General features: G+C 40.5%; 1 protein-coding gene across 2 annotated transcripts in view; it reads left to right on the top strand.

Annotated features, from left to right (window-relative positions):
* Window positions 1-22186, top strand: part of Nrdc (nardilysin convertase) — a 64569-nt gene that overhangs the window by 36343 nt on the left and 6040 nt on the right. For both annotated transcript variants that reach the window (XM_051170959.1, XM_051170960.1), the window contains 15 exons: window positions 538-595; window positions 1295-1368; window positions 2739-2808; window positions 5974-6051; window positions 7724-7844; window positions 7925-7983; window positions 8260-8314; window positions 10300-10404; window positions 11314-11437; window positions 13787-13873; window positions 14612-14731; window positions 16234-16285; window positions 18231-18381; window positions 20199-20326; window positions 21403-21565. In XM_051170959.1, coding sequence (XP_051026916.1) covers window positions 538-595; window positions 1295-1368; window positions 2739-2808; window positions 5974-6051; window positions 7724-7844; window positions 7925-7983; window positions 8260-8314; window positions 10300-10404; window positions 11314-11437; window positions 13787-13873; window positions 14612-14731; window positions 16234-16285; window positions 18231-18381; window positions 20199-20326; window positions 21403-21565 — 1445 coding nt within the window. The remainder of the gene's footprint in view (window positions 1-537; window positions 596-1294; window positions 1369-2738; window positions 2809-5973; window positions 6052-7723; window positions 7845-7924; window positions 7984-8259; window positions 8315-10299; window positions 10405-11313; window positions 11438-13786; window positions 13874-14611; window positions 14732-16233; window positions 16286-18230; window positions 18382-20198; window positions 20327-21402; window positions 21566-22186) is intronic.

The raw sequence follows: 22186 nt of genomic DNA on the forward strand, positions 1-22186 counted from the left end.
TTTGATTCTAAACCCCCAAGCTGACGATGAAGATTAGCCAAGAGGCATACACCTAAAACCTAAGAAGAGCTGTGGGTAAAGTCTCAGCAAATACAGCAGTATCAAAGTGTACATGCAGGTGGGGTCTGGAAACAGTTGTAGGTGCCAGAGAAAGAAAGGTTAGTCTGGGGAACACGAAAACTTTCCTAAAAGATGTGTTTTAGGATGAGTGCAGGAAGACAATTGACATATTCATGTCTCTTGTTCCTTCACACTTTCCTAGTGATAAACAAAAGCTTCTTTTGTGTTTTTGAACTTGTGTGCCCTTTCTAACTTTGTCAGTGAGCAATTATAGTTTAACAAGACTGTGGGTGTCGTGCGCTGTTCTTGTCTGTTGATATCCCTCCAGTTACTCACGACTGGCTAATACCAGTCAGTATTAACCTAATTCAGATGTGTATAAGAGACAGTCAGCAGTGTGTCTGTAGTTTCCTGCTCTGACTAACAGTGCTGTGTGTCCTTGTTCTCCTGCACCTCTCCCTCCTATCCTCCTTCCAGAAACACTGGACACTTTGGAAAAGTGGGTGACGGAGATCTTCTCGCAGATACCGAACAAGTAAGTCAGTCACTTTATGTAAGTTATGTGTCTCCACAGTTAAAGAGTGTATCTTTTTGTATGAGTCCCAAAGGTATTTTTTTCTTTCATTTTTGTTTTCTTTTGTCAGTGTTTGGAATGTAGAGTATTGTTCCCTATTATAAAGTCTTCTTGTAGATGATGGTGATTTATACCTTACCACTCCATATATAGTTGTTACATTAAAAAAAATATTATTTCGGGCTGGAGAAATGGCTCGGAAGTTAAGAGCACTGACTGCTCTTCCAGAGTTCCTGAGTTCAATTCCCAGCACCCACATGGTGCCTCACAACCATCTATAATGAGATCTCGTGTCCCCTTCTGGCGTGCAGGTGTACATGCAGGCAGAGCACTTTATACATAGTAAATAAATAAATATTTTTAAAAAATATTATTTCTAGTACAGCTTTACTAACTGAAAGTACATCTTATAGGAGGAGAGCTGGAAGTAAATGGGCATGGAAAAAGCCATGCATACATACACACATATATATATATATATATGGCAGGGTCCCTCCAATGCAGAAGTGAAGGAAACAGAGCTCCTGCCAAGGATGCTCTTGACCAGCACTGTGCAGAGAGGATTGCTCATAAGCGTCTGTCAGTCAGTGAGGCATCCCTAAGGATACTGCTCACACAGGCTTTTCCTAATTACATTTTAACGTGTTTGTTTTATTTCAGTGGGTTACCTAAACCAAACTTCGGCCATTTAACGGATCCCTTTGACACACCAGCATTTAACAAGCTTTACAGAGGTTTGTGAACCTAAGGCTTAAAATTGCTAGAATAACTTTAGCATATTTCCTAAAATTTAAAACTGTCAATTTTCTTGAAAATGCAAAACACAACAGAAATCATGACCATGGAGATCCAATTGGAGCAGATAGCAGGCTACTGACTAGCTGTAGTACCCTGCTGCTGCTGGGTCTGTTTCCTGCTTCCCCGTTTTTCCCATATTCCCTTTGTTCTTGTCTCCTCCCACCCCCTTTTCACTTTTCCCTTAAGAAAGTAAAGGTAGAGCCAGGCATGGTGGCGCACGCCTTTAATCCCAGCACTCGGGAGGCAGAGGCAGGCGGATCTCTGTGAGTTTGAGGCCAGCCTGGTCTACAAAATGAGTCCAGGACAGCCAAGGCAACACAGAGAAACCCTGTCTCGAAAAACAAACAAACAAAACAAAACAAAACAAAAATCTAAAACAAAAAAAAAAAAAAACAAAAACAAAGTAAAGGTAGAAGAGAGAAAATACATTGATAGTTACTTTTTAAAGTTTCATTATACAGAATGGTATTTGTTAAATTAAGAGGTCCTTAATTTAACAGTGTCTGGGGCTTTTAACTCTTACTAGAAGAGAGTTCCTGCTACTTTATAGATAAATTAATATAAAAAATATTAAAGATTGTATAATACATACTTAATATATACTGATCTTAAAATTTGGTGTCTATAGTAATTGCCCAATGAGTTGTTACATGATCCCATTGTAATTTATAGTGATTGTTACAGAGACATTGTTGAGTCGTCTCTTTTTCTCTGTTCTTTTAATCATGGTATTTTTTTTTTTTCCCATTCCCCTTCTCTTTGTTTCTGTCTCCCGGTTGCCTTCAGTGTTCTCTGCTTCTCCTCTACCCCAGTGTCAGCCTCTCCTCCCTTCCTCGGGTAGTGGCTGTGTTAGCACACACTTTCTGTTGCAGGCTTCATCCTGCTAAGCCAGACGACTCAAGAGACTATTTTTTTCTCTTGTTTCTAGCATCAGCTTTTCTATTCATAGACTCAAAAGCTCCAGAACTGCTTTAGCCAGTACACACACTTTAGCATCCTGCACGCACTGCCACCGGGAAAGTGGAAGAGCGGCCTTTGCCATGGCCTTCCTAACTCCTGTAGACTGTATGCTTCTTGGGAGAAGGGGCTCCTCCCTCGTTACATTCCACATTCTCCTTGTTCCTTTTTATTCTTGCTTTAAACTGAATTATTCAGATTAGAAAATTGGCAACTTGAATTAACAGCTGCACTTTAACCTTTTTATGATTACTGGAGGGTGAAATATATTGAACAACATAATATATTCTTATGACAGAAAATGTTATGGAAAAATACTTACAACAGTTCTTCTGACATTTTTCTTTAGTTGTTCCGATCAGAAAAATTCATGCTCTGACTATCACATGGGCACTTCCTCCTCAACAGCAACACTACAGGTAAGGTTCAAGGGAGATTTGCTTCCTTAAATACGGAAGTCAGGGTCATAGTTTTAGAGAAGGCTGGGTGGTGTAAGTTTGGGGTTTCTGTATTTAAAGCTCGGGTGTCAAAGCTGGGCGTGGTGATGCACTCCTTTAGTCTTAGTACTAGAGAGATTTCCAGGGTTGGGTTTTTTTTGGGGGGAGGGTCTTTCAAGACAGGGTTTCTCTGTAGCCTTGGCTCTCCTGAACTCGCTTTGTAGACCAGGATGGCCTTGAAGTCTCAGAGATCCGCTTGCCTCTGCCTCCCGAGTGCTGGGATTAAAGGCCAACCACTGCCCGGCTTCCCCTAGATTTTTCTTATAATGAGTTACTTAACCTGAATCTTTGAAATTAGACATTGGTATTAATGTTTCTAATTATTTTTTAGTAGCTATAGAATAAAATACTAATTTATGATTTATTTGTCCATGGTATGTATTTTTTATTTATTTGTCAAAAGTGAAAGTTAAATAGCTTTAAGTTCTAAAGATTAACTTGTATGAGTTAGGGGATTATATAAAGTAGGATAAAAATACCAGTTTTTCTATGTATAAGTAGCACAGCTTGGGCCAAGCAGTGCTTTGTTTTTAGATAAGGAGCAGTCAGTTCTACAAACACTTTATAATAAATAAATGGAAATGAATTGGTATAAATTTAGCCTATTAAAAATACTTTTTTTTTTTTTTTTTTGAGACATGGTTTCTCTATATTGCCCTGGCTGACCTGTTTCTCAATATATAGACCATGCTGGCCTTGAATTCACAGATTCACCTGCCTCTGCCTCTGAGTGCTGACTGACCCTTACATGCATTTTAAAATTATGTGCATGTGTGCATCTGCATGTGAAGCCCAGAAGAGGGTGTTGGATCCTCTGGAGCTGGAGTTATTGGTGGTAATAAGCTTTTCAACATGGGTGCTGGGAACAGAAGTCCAGTCCTATGCAAGAACAGTATGGGTCTTAACTATGGAACTGTGTCACCAGCGCATCTCTCTCTCTCTCTCTCTCTTTTTTTTTAATACTGCTACCAACAAAGCAAAGCTGTGAGAGCAAACCGAGTAGAAGGAAAGGAAGCAGTGTGCATTGCTTGAACTCAGTAAGAAATGTGTTTTGTTACATGTTAGACTATTTGAAAGCTGGGCGTGGTGACGCACGCCTTTAATCCCTGCACTTGGGAGGCAGAGGCAGGCAGGTCGCTGTGGATTCGAGGCCAGCTTGGTCCACAAAGCTAATCCAGGACAGCCAAGGCTGCACAGAGAAACCCTGTCTCGAAAAACCAAAAAAAAAAAAAAAAGAAAAGAAAAGAAAAGAAAAGAAAAAGAAAAAAAAGAAGAAATGTTAACATTATTAAACTAATATTAAAGGGCATTATCTAAAATTCAGATGTTCTTCTGTCTTTGTCCTCAAAGATGTGTCAAATATTAGTAGCTGATTTTATATCCTTTCAGGCATTAAAATATTAAATATATTGGGGCTGGAGAAGTTGCTTAGTGGTTAAGAGCACCTCCTGCATTCCAGAGGACCTGAGTTTGATTCTCAGTACTCTTGGGGCAGCTCACAACTGTTTAATCACTCAAGCTCCAGAGGATATGATGCTCTCCTCTGGCCTCCAAACGCTGCATGCATATGGTATGCAGGCATACATGCAAGCAAAATACCCATACACTTAATTTAAAAATAGATAAATCTTCTAAAAACTAAAAAAAGAACCAAATATAAAATATCTCTTATAGGAATTAGATCTCAATACATGCCATTAACAAAGACTTTTTTATCCTCTTAATCACTAATATTTGATGAAAAATTGAAAATTATAAAAAGTAACAAAGTAACAAGTTGTAGGGTTTTGTATATTTGTTGCCATCCAGATATTTTTTATAAGGTCTGATGCTTTATTTAACATTTCATTATCAGTCATTCTTATGCCCCATATATGTGAATTTTCAGTACATTCACTTTGCCAAAGAGATGTTTTTCACAGAGAAGCAAAGTGTTTTCCCTTCAGTGTTACCCAGTGCAGTGGCATTAGTTTAGTTCAGATGCAGGTGTTCAATCAGCTCTGAACAACTCTGTGCCGGTCTAGTGTTTATGTAATTCAATTCACATTTGAATCTATACTGTGGAGGTTTTAAGAATTGCTTAGCAGAATTGAAATATTATTTTGATCTTCAAGAACTTAACTAAATTTTGGTGCATGTGGTAGCCAGTACCGAAAGTCTCTGTTCATTGTTATAAGACTACTACTTAAGTGAATTTATACTCTTTTTGGTAGAGAGAGAGAGAGAGAGAGAGAGATAGAGAGAGAGTGTGTGTGTGTGTGTGTGTGTGTGTGTGTGTGAGAGAGAGAGAGAGAGAGAGAATAATCTTGGGGAACATACTTTAAAATTGTAGTAGAAACTAATGCTGAAAGAATTTCAGCAACATATTTTTATGTTGACTGTTATCTGGTTAATGACTGACTGTGTTACATGAGGTTCTGTGAGCTACAGATTGATGAAGAGGAAAAGAAAAATACAATGAATTGTATCTTTGGCTCAAGATCCCAAAGGAAACTGAAACTAGACTCTATATTTCGCAATTTTAGGACAACACCTTTTTATCCTAGACCTTGATAAAGTAATGAAAGCTGTTGTAAAAACCTGATTCTGGACACTGACTCACATATTGTGTTCTAAAATGATAACCTGTGTTATGGTAGAAGGAGCGGAGGACAGGAGGACCTGTGGAGTTCACTGGCCACCAGCCTAGTCTAACTGGTGAACCCCAGGCCCCTGAGAGGCCGCTTCACAGGATAGAGATCATAAGCTGACCCTGGAGACTTTTCTCTGGCCTATACATGTACACACGTGCCTTTGTACCTATGCACTTACATGCAAGTGCACACATCTACACACACGCACGCACGCATATGCAGAAAACCTAAAAAAAAACCTTTCCTACAAAAAGCAGCAGCCTTACATTCTGCTCTTTAATGACTTTATATGGAGTGTCTTCCCATTTTCTGTTTTTATGTTGTGGCTGTTAACTGATTACAATTTCATGTTTACTGAATTTATAAGAGTAAGCTTAGATACTCAAACCTTGTATATTTAAACCTTCTTTTGACGTCTCACCTTTAAATTTTTTTTTCCTTTTTTCTTTTTAAGGGTGAAACCACTTCATTATATTTCCTGGCTGGTTGGACATGAAGGCAAAGGCAGCATTCTTTCTTACCTTAGAAAAAAGCAAGTATTCAATTATTAAGCATTTTCTGTAACAATGTCTAAGTAATAAACAGTAGGTTTTACCGTGTATTCCTTTGCTTTAGTTGCCATGGGGTCTAGAATTAAAATGCTAATTCTAATAATAATAGTACCTAACCAGGTCTTCTTAAAGACCATAGTTTTGAGGTTTCTTATAAGCTGTCTTTTTAGCTTATGTTGGAAACAATTACAAAATTAAAATTATACATGAAATTAACAGTTGTTTCCATAATTATAAAAAGGTTAATTTTAATAAAGGAATTTGAATAAGTCAATTATTTAAATGCTTTGGTTCTTTAGGGTTTCCAACCCAAAAGATGATCTGTAGAAAAATCATACTGAATATGTGGAGTTAAGTACATGCAAAAAAACCCAAAATAAATAAATAAATAAATAAATAAATAAATAAAAGTGCAGGCAGGTATGTTAGTAGAGTGCCCTAATGCATTTAATCAACTGCTTCATTTCTTTTCTTTTTTTTTTTTTAGAGATTTATTTATTTATTATTATGTATACAATGCTCTGCTTGCATGTTCTCCTGCAAGCCAGAAGAGGGCGCCGTATCACATTATAGATGGTTGTGAGCCACCATGTGGTTGCTGGGAATTGAACTCAGGATCTTTAGAAGAGCAGGCGGCTCTCTTAACCACTGAGCCATCTCTCCAGCCCCCAACTGCTTCATTTCTAACCAAACAATAAAAATTTCTTTCTTTCTTTCTTTCTTTCTTTCTTTCTTTCTCTTTCTCTCTCTCTCTTTCTCTCTCTCTCTCTGTGTACTAATTTGAGTATAAAAGGATAGCGACATTGAGTAGATATCTGAACCTTTCACAATATGGGCAATGTGTTTTGAGATATGAATGACTGTTCTTACTGAACTCTATTGGGCTTGCAAGCTCTTTATTTTGGTGTATGCCCTCTGATTTAAATTTTTGGTGTTATTTTCGGAACGATCTACTCTCATTTCTGCTTTCTTTACTGGGTAAAGCATGTAGCATCTGTCGTCTCCAACTCATTTGACATTGCAGTTGGGTTATATGTTATGTTTTAAGACTTCTAGGAGATAAGATCAAAGGTGATAAGTAAAATTTCACCTAGTAATTATGTAATGCAGTTAGTCTGTGTGTTTTTATTTTATTTTTCATTAATAATTACATTGGCATAATACAGCTGTTTTACAATATTATGATATCTGTTAGTCTTCCCATTAGACAGATGGTGATTATTGTTTGGTTCTGGTGACTTCTAAGTGTACTATAATTCCTTGTACTCCTAAAATTTGAACTTTAAAACTTATTGTTGCCAGGCGTGGTAGTGCATGCCTTTAATCCCAGCACTTGAGGAAGCAGAAGCAGGTGGATCTTTGTGAGTTCAAAGACAGCCTGGTTTACTAAGAGAGTCCAGAATAGCCAAGGTTACATAGAGAAACCCTGTCTCAAAAAAACAAACAGAAAACCCCCAAAACCTTACAGATGGGATGTGTGTGTCACAACCCTGTAAAAGAGCTATGTTGTGAACCCTGGTCTCAAACAAACCAAACTCCATTAACACTTAAAAGTGTATGTTTACATCAAAAGCTCAGGCTCACAAATTTTACATAGAAGTGTTGTTAACTTTGTTAGTTTAAAGGCTCACTGATCAATTTTCCCAACTATAGGTGCTGGGCTCTTGCATTGTTTGGTGGAAATGGTGAGACAGGTTTTGAGCAAAATTCTACTTACTCTGTGTTCAGCATTTCTATTACATTGACTGATGAGGGATATGAGCATTTTTATGAGGTAAGTAACTAAATGGAGTTATTTTTCTTTTCTTTAGATAATACTTTGTGCAAAAAACTAATGCAATGTTCTGCTTCTAGGTTGCTCATACTGTCTTTCAGTATTTAAAAATGCTGCAGAAGCTAGGTCCAGAGAAAAGGTAATAAATATTTCTTAGGATGAAACTAAGAACTGATCCTAGTACAATTCTGACTTCAGACTGCCAGAAGACATGCTTTAGTTTTACAAAATAGTGTTCTGTCATTTCTTAGTGTTTCCTTGCTTGGCTCTGTATTCTGATCCCTCTACATCTCAGTGTAGGCTATAATGTTGCTCACTGAGTCTCTAGTCTTTTGTATGTTAATGCCTTTTTTCTTGTGATCTATTGCAGTGAGAAATTTTACCATGTTTTCTAATCACCATGTTCTCTTCACAGAGTTTTTGAAGAGATTCAGAAAATTGAGGACAATGAATTTCATTACCAAGAACAGGTATTAGAAGCCTAATTCTCTTTGCATGTTATCTGTGAACAAGTGGGAACTGGTGTGACTGTTGTTGCACTTTGTGGAAGTGTCACTGGAATTTTAGTTGTGCCACTGTCACGTGCATCTCAAGATGGCATTGACACTTTGTTTTTAGCATTTACATTGCTACAGGACAAGAGTAGGCCCATGATAGAGTTTATAATGTGTGACCATTTTTCTATGTAATCACTTCCTTTGTTTATCTCCTTTGATAAACATTTGAGGGAAGGCTTGCCATGGAATTTGATAGTTTGGGAATTCAAGTATTGTGAAGATATTCTACATGGTAATCAATAGTAATTACCATGTAGAATATTAAGAACACTTGAGCTTTTGAAATTTAAGGGAGAGGAGTTTTTCCTCAATTGAAGGTCTTCATGGATAAGATAAATTTGAATTGAGTTTGCCAAACACATAAGGTTTGTTTATAATCTAGGGAATGAGAGGCGAGCTGAGTATGGCGCACACACCTTTAATTCCTGCACGTGGGAGGCAGAAGCAGGTGATTCTTTGAGTTTGAGACCGGCCTGGTAGTAAGTTCTACCTCAAAAAAAGGAATAGAAGAGGATGCTCAACCTTGACCTTTGGCAAACACTTGGGAGAGCCGCGCCCCCGTGTACACTCATGCATACATACAAAATCTTTGGGGTTTTATAAAAAAGTTAATGGTCTTGTATATCTATAAGGACATATAAGTGAAAATGCTGTATATATTGAAGGCAAAGGATTTAGAGAAGGGGTGTGTGTGTGTGTTTGTTGTATGCTATGCAACACTTATGGAAGTCAGAGGACATTTTGTGAGTTTGTGGGCATTAAAATTGCGTCACTAGGCTTGGTGGCATGTGCTTTTACCTGGTGAGCACGTGCCACCAAGCCCTAGTGTACAGGAGGCAGAGACTGCACTGGGGGTGGTGGGAGGCTTTTGAGAGTTTAAGGCCAACCTTCAGTAACACACCTCTTCCAACAGGCCACCCTCCTAATCCTTCGCACATAATTCCAATGGGAACTAAAGTATTGAAACATGTGAGCCTTGTAAATTATTTCTATTTTATAAATCAGAGAATGTGTCATTCTTTGACTTTTAAATTGAGATAACATGGTTTCTTGTTTTTTCGAGACAGGTTTTCTTTGTGTAGCTTTGGTTGGCCTGGACTCACTTTGTAGACCAGGCTGGCCTCAGAACTCAGAGCTTTCTGCCTGTTTCTGCCTCCTGAGTGCTGGGATTGCAGCCATGCTCCACTGCGTCTGGCTGGAAATGTTTATATATCATAATAAATGTCCATTTTTTTTAGTACAGTGTGATATTTTAATACATGTATATAATGTATAATGCTCAGATCAGAGTAATTGGCTCTGTAGACAAAGTCACATCTGTCACAAAAACATGTGTGTACATTTGGGGAATACTCAGATCCCCCCCCCCCCCCCCCCCCCCCCCCCCCCCGCTATTTTGAAGTATATGTAGTTACCCTTCTACCCTGAAGAGCACTGTTACTGCCTGTGTCCTGCGGGGCCAGCACCTGTTGTTGGCCATTTCTCCAGCTCTTGCCCCATACTGGTGATACCTGCTTTTCTGCTTTCTACTTGTCTTCTACTCTGATCTAGTGACACACTGCAATTCAACTCATCTTACAAGTAGTTTTTAGTGGTGGGTCCCCATTTTTATCGACATAGCATTCATGCTGGGCACTAGTTCAGTGTGGGACTGCTCTAGTGAAGAGGCTGGCGTGAATGGAGCAGAGTAGGTTGGTCTTAGGCTCAAGGTGGCCCTTTGCAGGGGAAGCTCCCTGCCTCCACAGCATGGGCTTGCTCTCTTGGTATCCTGAGCACCTTCTTCTGTGACACTGCATCCTGCTGGAGCTGTTCAGCTGCTTCGGTCTTGAGTATGTGTGCTGGGACAGACTAAGGACAGCATGGCAGCTCCGCTGTGAAACGACTGTTGTTCTTTTCAGACAGATCCAGTCGAGTATGTGGAGAACATGTGTGAGAACATGCAGTTGTACCCCCTCCAGGACTTTCTCACCGGAGATCAACTTCTGTTTGAGTACAAGCCAGAAGTAAGGAGCACTCCAATTCAAAACTGCTGTAGGCCAGGTGGTGGTGGCACGTACATTTATTCCTAGCACTTGCAGGCAAGGAAGGTGGATCTCTGTGAGTTCAATATCAGGCTGGTCTACAGAGTGAGTTCCAGGACAGCCAGGGCTACACAGAGAAACCCTGAAGAGAGGTGGGGGGCAGGGGGAGAGGGAAGGGAGAGAGACAGGCAGACAGGGACAGAGACACACGAGTCTATCAGTTAGGGATGCAGTGTAGGGTGTTCCTAGGACCTATGGGTAGAAGTCCGAAATGGTACAAGCCATCTTTACTGAACAAGAAAAGACTGAACAGTAAAGAACTAGCCCAAGTTACAGCGTATGAAAAACACTGCTTTGTGTCACCTAGGGATAGTGTAGTAAATGACCCCTGCTTACGTATTGCTGGTCCTGTTAGAGTGTGAGGTTCCCGGTGAGCACCCCGAGGCCACACATTTGATGTTTGTCAGTTATACCTCAATAGAATAAAAATGAAAAATTTTGAAATAGTATAAACTTACAGAGTTTATAAATTAGGAGATTCATGAACTAGAAACAGTTCACTGATCATGAGAACACCATAGTAGCAGTGCAACTGGTTTTTTCTTTTGTTTTGATTGTTGTTGTTGCTTTTTTAAAAAAAGTATTTAATTTTAATTTATGTTCATTGGTGTGAGGATGTCAGATCTTGGAGTTACAGACAGTTGTGAGCTGCCATGTGGGTGCTGGGAATTGAACCCAGGTCCTTTGGAAGAGCAGGTAGTGCTCTTAACCACTGAGCCATCTCTCCAGCCCTGTTGTTGTTGCTTTTTAAAAGCAGGAGTGTATTTACTTAAATTGTTACTGTGTTTTTTTCTCTTCCTCTCTCTCATGTCTCCCCATTCCCTTTGTTAGGTCATTGCTGAAGCCCTTAACCAGCTAGTTCCTCAAAAGGCAAATCTTGTTCTTCTGTCTGGTGCTAATGAGGGAAAATGTGACCTCAAGGAGAAGTGGTTTGGGACTCAGTATAGCATAGAAGGTAAGATACTGTGCTGATTCTCCTTCATTTACGAACATCTGACTCATTTGGAGAATTTTAAAAGATATTTATGTGTGTGCATGTGTGCATGTATGATTTTATGTATAACCACATATGGGTGGATACCTGCAGAAGCCAGAAGGTGTCAGAGTCTGTGGAATTGGAGTTAGAGGCAGTTGTGAGCTGCTGTGTGTGTGCACGAGCAGCAAGTACTCTTAACTGCTAAGTCATCTTTCCAGCCCCATCACCTGGAAGTTTTTATCCTTTAATAATTTGATGGTTCTTTTTGTTTGTTTGTTTTGTTTTGTTTTTTGAGAGACGGTTTCTCTGTGTTAGCCTTGGCTATCCTGGACTTGCTTTGTAGACCAGGCTGGCCTTGAACTCAAATCTGCCTGCCTCTGCCTCCTGAGTGCTGGGATTAAAGGCATGCGCCACCACACCCGGCAATTTGATGACAAAAAGTGTGTTTGCTTGCACACGTGTATGTGTGTGCATATATATGTATATATGCAAATTTTATTAAATTTTTAGACAGGGTCTCACTGTGTAGCCCTGGTTGACCTTAAACTCCTATGTAGACCAGGATTGCTACCCCGCCCCCTTTTTGAGACAGAGTCTTTCTGCATAGCCTTAACTGTCCTGGAACTCACTATGTGTGTAGACCAGGATGACCTCAAACTCACAGAGATCTACTTGCCTCTGCCTCAGAGTGCTGCAGTTATAGGTATGCACTCCATACCAGGCTTGGGATGGCTATCATAATGAGGTTCTTGTGTCTGCACTGTTCTTAGCATTTAAAAAAAAAAAAAAAACTTCCTATAATAGCTCACTAAGTTCTGGACAATGGCTTTTCTAGCCCCAAGTTCCACAATCCTCCAACAAACATGGCCTGTTTTGTCACAGTGATACTGCACTCCTTGCACCATAGTTAGGGTTTCTGTTGTGATAAAACATCATTACCAAAAGCAACTTAGGAAGAAGGTTTATTTCTTCTTAAACTCTCAAGTCACACTCCATCATTAAGGGAGGTCAGAGCAGGTATTTAAGGAACCTGGGAACCTGAGGCCCCAACTGAAACAAACCAGAGAGTAGGCTGCTTATTGCCTTTTCTCCATGGCTTTCTTAGTCTGCCTTCTTACAGCACCCAAGACTAGCTTCCAGGGGCGCACCACCCTCCCTTGTCAATCCTGAAATACCTACAGGCCTCCCTTTAGCAGTCTGGATGGAGGATATTCTCAGTTACGATGACCTCTTCCTTGGTTTGTCTAGGTTCGTGTCAAGTTGACAAAAAATAACCAGGCCACTGGCCTCAAATTCACAGATCTCTGTCTGCCTTTGCTGCCTGAGTGCTGGTATTAAAGCATGCCTGGAAAAATGTATAAGTTTTGAAGAATTTTTATTTGAAATGAAACTTACTTATATTTTGTTCTTTACTGCTCTCTTTATATTTACAAATTACTGAAAATGTCCTCCTTAATTGGTTATTTGGTGATCAGATTTTTAACTTGTTATTCACTGATATTATTTATTTACTGTTTTTGAGGCAAAGTCTTGCGGGGTAGGCCTGGCTGATTTGCCTGTGCTTCTGTGCACTGCTACCCTTGTTTTAGAGAGAAATGCTGCAGCGGCAGCTTCTCCTCCTCCTCCTCTTCCCTCCTCCTCCTCCTCCTCCCTCCTCCTTCTTCTAAACCAGGGTTTCTCTGTGTGTATCCCTGGCTGTCCTGGAGTCACTCTGTAGACCAGGCTGGCCTCGAACTCACAGAGATCCTCCTGCCTCTGTCTCCTGAGTGCTGGGATTAAGGGTGTGCGCCACCACCGCCTGGCTGAGAAATGCTTCTTTAGAAATTGCCTAGCACCTGTTCTCTTCAATGTCCAGAATACCAAACTATTTTTTTTTTTTTTTTTTTAAAGAAAAGAGAGGTGGGGTGGAGAAAAAGGGAAAAAGCACTTGTCATACTTCACTGAGCATGTGTGTCACCTGGAGATACAAAATAGGCTCTAGCCAGATGTGGTGACACATGCTTATAATCCCAGCACCCAGAAACCAAGGCAGGAAAACCTAGGAACTCAACTGAGAAAGCACGTGGGCTGCATCCGTAATGAGTGCTTGTCTCTAAAAGTGAAGAGGGGGAGGTACAGGAGGAAAGATGCCAGAGAGGGCCTTGGTAGGACCTGGGGTCTGCATTGCTCACCCTGTCTCAGATGATGGCAGCGCTGCTGGGTCCTGCTTTGACTAGTGAATTTTAGGTGGCATGGCTATGCCTGAGGAGAAAGGAGTGTGGAGTGCTTGTTAAGAGAATTCTGAACATGGCAGTATTTGTTGGCTCTGTCTGTTTTTCCCCTCCACAGATGTTGAAAACTCTTGGGCTGAACTGTGGAAGAGTAATTTTGACTTAAATCCAGATCTTCATCTTCCAGCTGAAAACAAGTACATAGGTCAGTAAAATAGCAATCACTGTGTATGTCTGTACACATAAAGGATGCATGTAATATATTTATTAAAAATTACTGGTGGGGCTAAGAATAATGGCTGCTCTCCTAGAAGACCAGGATTCAGTTCCCAGCTCCCACATGGTGACTTAGAACCATCTCTTTGGCCTCATCTTTTATTCTCTCTTTTTAAAAAATTTACTATCTCCTTTTTTTAAAGGTTCATGAATCTATAATTTATTCCTTATTTTTATGTACATTTGGTGTTTGGCCTGTGTGTATGTCTCTGTGAAAGAGTCAGATCCCACTGGAACTTGAGTTACAGATAGTTGTGAGCTATCATGTGGTTGCTGAGACTTGAACCTGCGTCCTCTGGAAGGGCAGTCAGTGCTCTTAATCACTAAGCCATCTCTCCAGCCTTAAAGTAACTATCTCTTACATGCATGTTAATTAAACAGCTAGCCATACATTTGAAATAACAAATTAGTCTATATTTGAGTAGAACTCTTTGCTAACTTTTCAAAGTCCTTAAGCTTGGCAAAAGACATTCCTGTTGAAGTATATATTCATTCATAAATTGAGTTATACAAGTGCCCTGACCCAAAGGCCGTCCTCTCCTAGTAACAGTTACTAGGAGAGGGAATGAAGCTAAATACACAGAGATAATAATCTACTATTGGGAGGCCAAGTGAACATTGTATCCTAATATTTGAAAAATGATTACTCTTTTGTTCTTGTTGTTAGCCACGGACTTTACACTGAAGGCTTTTGATTGCCCTGAAACGGAATACCCTGCTAAAATTGTAAATACTCCACAAGGTTGCCTGTGGTATAAGAAAGACAACAAATTCAAAATCCCCAAAGGTAAGATCCGGCCCCTCTAAAGGAATGAAGGAGGGAAAGTCTTTCTCTTAACGTAATGCCCTCTGTGTGAGTGTTGCCTACCTCCTTTCCCTTTGAAGCCCCTTTTTACTCTTACAGATCAGCAGTGTGCTCCTGTGCTTATAGGAGTTATGTAGACACTGCTCTCAGGCGAGATGGCTAAAGCTGAAGGCGCTTGATACCAAGCCTGATGCCCTGGCTTTTCATTCCCAGGATCTGTATAGTGTAAGGAGAGAACCAACTTGTAAGAACTATCCTCTGACCTCCCCCCCCCCCACCACACACAGTGTGGCATGCATTAGTGCATGAGTGCAGTCTCTTTCTCACACACACACTGCACACATACATACATAATTTAAAAATATCAGTTCTAGAAAGAAACTTTTTATGTATTTTTCCTTTCAGAAAAATTAAATTAGAACCAGGTATTTGACCATCTTAAAAGATTGATTGTGCTATTTAAACATTATTTTTAAAACAGAATAAGATATGAGGAAAACATTCCTAGATACAAGAGAAAGCCTAACCCAGAATTGTAAAGTGAAATCTTTCCCAATTGCTCATCTCTGCCTTTTGCTTTTATCATTAAGCATATACAGTGTGGGCTAAACAGGCCTTTTAAACACCTTGTCTTTTAGGGCATAGCCAAGCCGTGCTGCTCTTGGCATCATAGTCTGAGGCGGCCATTTAGTCAGTGTACTGAGCCTTGACATAGTCTCCTTTCACCCTTTCTGTAAAACCTCACTCTAATCCAGGTTGGCCTCCAAATGGCAATCCCCCTGCCTCAGTCTCCCAGGCTTTGGAACTTGAGGCTGTATCATCAGAGTTTTTCTTGAACGTATTATAAGAATTTAGAAATAGTTATTGACATTTATCCAGCTTCTTTAGAAAAAGGCTCTTATTCTTTTTGTGAATATTGAGTTGTTTGATTAATTAACATGTATACTAACATGTATACTTCTGTAAATATTTTTGCCTGTTTGAAGTTATCGATAAATATGGTGGGGTTGTTTTTGGTTTTGGGCTTTGTTTGTTTTTTGTTTTTTGTTTTTTTTTTTTTCTTGAGACAGGATTTCTCTTGTATTCCCGGCTGTTCTGGACTCACTTTGTAGTCCAGGCTGACCTTGAGCTGCCTGCCTCTGCTTCCTGAGTGCTGGGATTATAGGCGTGCGTCACTATGCCTGGCTAAATGTGGTTATTCATAGACCTTTCTGTATGTGTCTGATATTCCTGTAGGTTAAAGTGTGCCTTCCATGATACTCAATTTGGAATGGTCAAAACAAAACAAAACAAAACAAAACACCTTTAAAAGCTTTAAGAGTAAAAATAAAGTATGCAGGGATAAAAGAGACTAGACATGTGACAAGGCTGTAAGGATTAGTAGTTTATTTTTAACTTAAAAGTCACATTGAAAGAAAAGAGTGGGTTGTTAAGAATATTTGCGGCCTCTGGCCTTTTATTTATTCATGGTCTTGTTCTTCCAGCCTATGTACGTTTCCATCTGATCTCACCTTTGATACAGAAATCTGCAGCAAAGTAAGTATTTGTTTTCAAAAAATTTTAAATTATTGATTGTACTGGCTTGTTTTATGTCAGGTTGCCACAAGCCAGGCTTTTCAAATGAGGGAGCCTCAATTAAGAAAATGCCCCCACCAGACTGACCTGTGGGAAAGCCTGTGGCACATTGTCTTATTGACAGTTGGTGTCAGTGGGGCCACCCCCTGGGCTGTAGGAAAGCAGGCTGAGCAGTTCACCCCTCAAAGGCCTCTGCATCAGCTCCTGCCTCCAGGTTCCTGCCCTGTTTGAGTTCCTGTCCTGACTTCCTTTGATGATGGACTGTAATGTGCACTTGTAAGCTGAAGAAACCCTTTTCTTCCCAAGTTGCTTTTGGTTCTGGTGCTTATCACAGCAGTGATGACCCTAACTAGGAAGTTGGTGCAAAGAGTGGAGTATTGCTGTGAGAGACTGTTTGGGGAAGACTGTTTTGGGCTAGAGAAGACACTGAGTGTTCACAGTTTGGCGGGCTGTTCTGGGACCTTGGAGGGATAATGCTGAGAGTGGTGCAGACGATGAAGACTCTATTGGGCCTTTTGTGTGATATTTTAAATTAAGAATTTGTGGTGTCTGGTCACCTGGAGCTGAAGGATGAATCAGCTGTGATTAAGAAGAGATCAGCACCACAGAGGCCAACTCTGCTGGCAAGTATTTCCTCAGGGCCAGCACACATTGACTTTTTTTTTTTTTTTTTTTTTTTTTTTTTTTAATTATTACTGGAAAACAGTTTTATTTCAGTCGGAACAGCTGGTTATTTTCTATTTCAGTATTTGAGCTATGCTATCTGTTTATTGATTTATTTATTTTTCTGTGCTCTAAACAAGTTAGGATAACTTATAAGCTTATCATAGTTACTGGGTTGGGAAAGTCTCACTGTGAACTAGGACTGGAGCGTTGTAGGCTGGCTCCTTGTCTGCAGAGAAGACTGGCTGAGTTTCTGTTATCTAGTACTTAATGATTTGCAGGCTTTTAAGATTTATTTACTTATTTATTTTTTAAAGATTTATTTATTTATTATGTACACAGTGTTCTGCCTGTATGTGTGCCTGCAGGCCAGAAGAGGGCACCAGATCTCTTAATAGATGGTTGTGAGCCACCATGTGGTTGCTGGGAATTGAACTCAGGACCTCTGGAAGAGCAGTCAATGCTCTTAACCTCTGAGCCATCTCTCCAGCCCCCCTTAAGATTTAAAGTTACATGTATTTGTATGCGTCTGGGGCAGGGTGGTGGAGGTAGTGGTGGTACATGTGGGTGCTGGTTCTGGAACAGTCCAGAAGAGGGCGTTGTATCCTTTTGAGCTGGAATTATAAGTATTATGGACTGCCTATTGTGGGTGCTGGGAATTGAACTGTAGTCCCTAAGCAACAGTGTGTGTGCTTTTAACTACTGAGCTCTTTCTCCAACCCCAACTTCCAGACTTTTAATTATACCTTGTTCTTTATAAATTATTTGTGTATTTATATAGGTAACTCACTGTGGAAGATCAGAGGGCTCAAAAGTGAGTTAGAGGGAAGGCACAGACAGGGTTACTATTTTTCTTTTTCTTTGCCTCATCACTATCCACCCCCGACATGTATTACTCTTCTCTGTTTCCTTATATTTTAAATTTATGAGGCTAAAAGCCTAAGTCTGAATGGATAGCCAGGGCTGCTGGCTGGTTGGGGCTGGTTGTTTCTGATGCTGGTTCATTCCTTCACTGTGTTTGCATGTTGTTTGTGGAAAGCTCCTGAGGGGGTCCTGTGATAGACCTCTGACGTTGAGTCCCGAGTAAGCTAGGCTTCCTTCAGACCTCGGGGTTTTATATTCTGGGGTAGAGAATTAACACCTTACTAAGAAAGGTGAAGTTTCTTACTCTGACGGAAACAAATCTTCTTATTCTCGTCTTTCCTGCCAATTAATGATGCTATGTACATTTTGTACTTTCCAGTGTTGTCCTCTTTGAAATCTTCGTCAATATTCTTACTCATAACCTTGCTGAGCCAGCTTATGAAGCTGATGTGGCACAGCTGGAGTACAAACTGGTAGCTGGAGAACATGGTTTAATTATCCGAGTGAAAGGATTCAACCACAAACTACCTGTAAGTATGCGACGCTAGTCTTCCCAGTTTGAAATCCAGTATTTATCTTTGTTGCTCCACAGCACTACGCAGAGGCCTCCGTGTAAGTCCTCTGAGGGAGAGGCGGCGTGATGGGCGGTATCGCAGGTTCTCCTTGTGTATGATTGCTGTTCTGACATTGAACTTACATAAGGTTCCTACCTTGACTTCACTAAGTGCAGGACTGTGATGTGTTTTATCACAGCAATAGAGAAGCAGCCTAGAACAGGCCTATCCCTGAATCTGGGACTTAGGATTCTCAACTGTAGGGATTTTCCTTTCTCTGGGTGCCATGGTGCCTGGCTTATTTTGACATGGATGCTAGGGTAGAACTTTACTGACTGAGCCATCTCTCCAGCCCCAAGAATTATATGTATATTAATTTATATTACTGGCCATGCACAGAAAACAAACAGCCTGTGCTTTACGTATGACCCCACTTCTGTTTGCTCTCTGTTTCTCTGAAACCCTTACTAACACTTTGGTTTGAGGTAAATTCTCACAAAAGAGCTATAACAAATTTAAGGAAGGACATTAAGTTTTTGGAACTGGGTTCATGTAAGAAGAGTCCACAGGACCACAGGAAAGAACCCAGCAGAACCCAACTTTGTGCTGGCAGAGTAACTCTGAAGCGTGTGACTCTTCCTCGGCCACTGCCCGCCTGAAGGAAGCACCTTCACGTGCAGCTTTAAAATGCAAACAGAGTAAATCCCAGGATTTTGGGAAATAAGTTTAGAAAGCTGTTTAAAAATACAAACCTTATTGAAAAACCAAAAAAGAAAAAACAAACAAATACAAACCTTAGAAAAGGGATGTTCAGCTGGGTGCAGTGGTACACGCCTTAATCCTAGCAGAGACAGTCAGATCACTGTGAGTTCGAGGCCAGCCTGGTCTACAAAGTGAGTCCAGTACAGCCAAGGCTACACAGAGGAAGCCCTGTCTCGAAAAATATGAAAGAATATTTATGCTCTTCATTTTTTTGAGGCTTACCTCACCTTAATACTTAAAAATTATATATACTATATTTATAGAAAACTGATTTTATTTACAGAGTGTAGATAAAGCTTTCTAAAACATGAAGACGTAACATAATAGAATAAATAATGCACCTTGGCTAAGTCCCTGAACAGCAGATGTGGTCGGTGTTGGGCCGTCAGCGACACAGCTATACTGGTTGATTTGACGGTCCTTCCTGTTACCCTTTAGAAATGACTGGAAACAAGTATTTGAGTTACATGTTGGGAAAAACAGTAAAATACCTAGCAATATGAAATAGGTTAATTTCTATCTAAAGAAAATAGAAAAACTTCACATTTCTGGACAAGATAGCTTTTTTGTTTTTGTTTTTGTTTTTGTTTTTTTTTTTTTTTGACACAGGGTCTATGTAGCTCTGGCTGTCCGAGAATTCACTATGTAGACAGACCAGCCTTGAACTCAGAGATCTGCCTTCCTCTTTCTCCCAATTGCGGGATTAAAGGCGTGCGCCGCTGTGCCTGGCTTGGATAAGACAGTTCAATATTAAACAATTATTACTGCTTCCAAAATGTATGTGCAAATAAAATACCCTTCCAGTTAAAGGCACATTTTAAAGGTAGTTTAGAAGGAAAATGATGTAAACTGAAGATACATTGCTTTAACTTTGAAGAGTGTTATGGCCTTGGCCACTGGGGATTGAGCTATGAGCCCTTCCCTTAGGTCCCCTGCAGTGCCTGGCCCCTCCTTGGCCCCTGAAAAGCAGTTCCTCCCTGAACTTTAATGTAGTTCCATGTTTTGCTGCTTAAATTGCTTTTTCCTTTTAGCTGCTCTTTCAGCTTATTATTGACTACCTGGCTGAGTTCAGTTCCACACCTGCTGTCTTTACAATGATAACTGAGCAGCTGAAGAAGACCTACTTCAACATCCTCATTAAGCCCGAGACTCTGGCCAAGTAGGTGTACATGAGATGTGCTTATCTTTTGAGTACCTTAAAATGGTTGATTTGCTAGGAGGAGGCGAATGAGTTGCTGAATTAAATTGTTCACCTTTCAACCTTCACTGCTGAGAATTTAACTGAGGTTGCAGAGTATAGAAGGGAGCAGAAGCTTACACACCTGTGACTCGAGCCCCCTGGGCTGATCACAAGCTGCATGGGCATCTCTGTGTGACCTGGAGAGAGGCTCTCTGTGGCACTCTTCATCAGAGGGCAGAGAACCCTGTGCCAAGGGCAGAAAAGGCCCCAGCGAGTAGACAGAGCCCTTTGCCTGCATGGCTTTAACCCCGCAGGACTTCATTGCTTGGGTGTCTGTAACAGCATAAGACAGGCCTTGCTTCTGTTTTATAAGTGACAAATTAAATGATAGATACTAGGAACTTGAGGAATCCAGTAGCTGTTAGGGAGGCAGATTGGAGATGGACAGTGAAGTTAGTCCGATAATATAAACTGGGTCATTACTCAGACTGTAAGTCATTACAATCGTAGATGCTGTAGTATTAATTTCTAGTAATACAAATTAGTGAAAGTTCTAACAAAAATAGGGATAATTTAAATTTTGTTAAATTTTGTAAAAATTGATTAATAATTTTTAAAAATGTTAAAATTAAATTTTACTCATGTGAAATATTTCACTCTATAACTGGGACAGGAAGGTGCATTGTACCTGTCAGCAAGTCCCTTTAAAACTGTATGCAGTTTTTGTTGTTGGTTTTTTGCGTTGTTTTTGTTTTTCGAGACAGGGTTTCTCTGTGTAGCCTTGGCTGTCCTGGACTCGCTTTGTAGACCAGGCTGGCCTCCAACTCACAATGATCCACCTGCCTCTGCCTCCCAAGTGCTAGGATTAAAGGTGTGCACTGCCACACTCGGCTCTAAAATTATATGCAGTTTTAATTGCCGCTTTTGCTGTTAAGGCATTTTTCCCAACTCTTGCTGGGATTCGCCTGTCTTTGAAAACACTTCAATAGAATCTTGACCTAAAATTTTTTGTAAGATACATTTCTTGCAACATTTAAAAAAAATGTCCCTTGTAGAGATGTGCGACTTTTAATCCTGGAATATTCCCGCTGGTCTATGATTGACAAGTACCGAGCTTTGATGGACGGCTTTTCCCTTGATTCTCTGCTGAACTTTGTCAAGGACTTTAAATCCCAGCTCTTCGTGGAGGGCCTGGTGCAAGGGAATGTCACCAGCATGGTGAGTGAGGCACTCTCACAGTAGGCGCCTGTCCCTGTGCTTTGGGCTTGGAATTACTTTATTCTCCCCTCAAGGCACTGCCAAACTCTGGCGGGAGTTTCTGACCCCTTACGCTGGGCAGCGCCATTCCTAGGAAGAAGACTGTTTATGCTCGAATCAAAGGGGTTTGTTATTAATTTGGTTTTGGTTAAATTTGCTGAAGATCATATGTGGAAATCAATGCAGAGATTGAGAAAGGAGAGATAAAGTGTGTACACACCCATGCACAGCCGGAACCTGCACGCCAGGCTTGACCAAGCTAAGAAGTGAAATGGTTTCCAGCGGCCAGTGGGGTGGGGAGGGGGGAGGAGGAGGTTGTCTAATGGTACATAATTTTGATGGCACAAGGTGGCGGTGTTAGGAAAGTAAGTCTTACAAGTGGGAGTGTATACTTTAAAACTGGTTATGGGATAAGCTATGCTATATGAAAATGGCAATGCTTGAAAATTATGAAGTAAACGAAAAGAAGTGCTTAGGAGTCAAGTAGGAAGGAGATGCCCAAACTCCCTGGCTGGCTGGTAAGGCATGGAGAGAGGAGGAGCCTGTGCTGGAGTGGCCTATAAAAATGGCCACTCCTAAACT

The sequence above is a fragment of the Acomys russatus genome, chromosome 29, assembly GCF_903995435.1.
Source record: "Acomys russatus chromosome 29, mAcoRus1.1, whole genome shotgun sequence".
In the NCBI taxonomy this organism is placed as follows: Eukaryota; Metazoa; Chordata; class Mammalia; order Rodentia; family Muridae; genus Acomys; species Acomys russatus.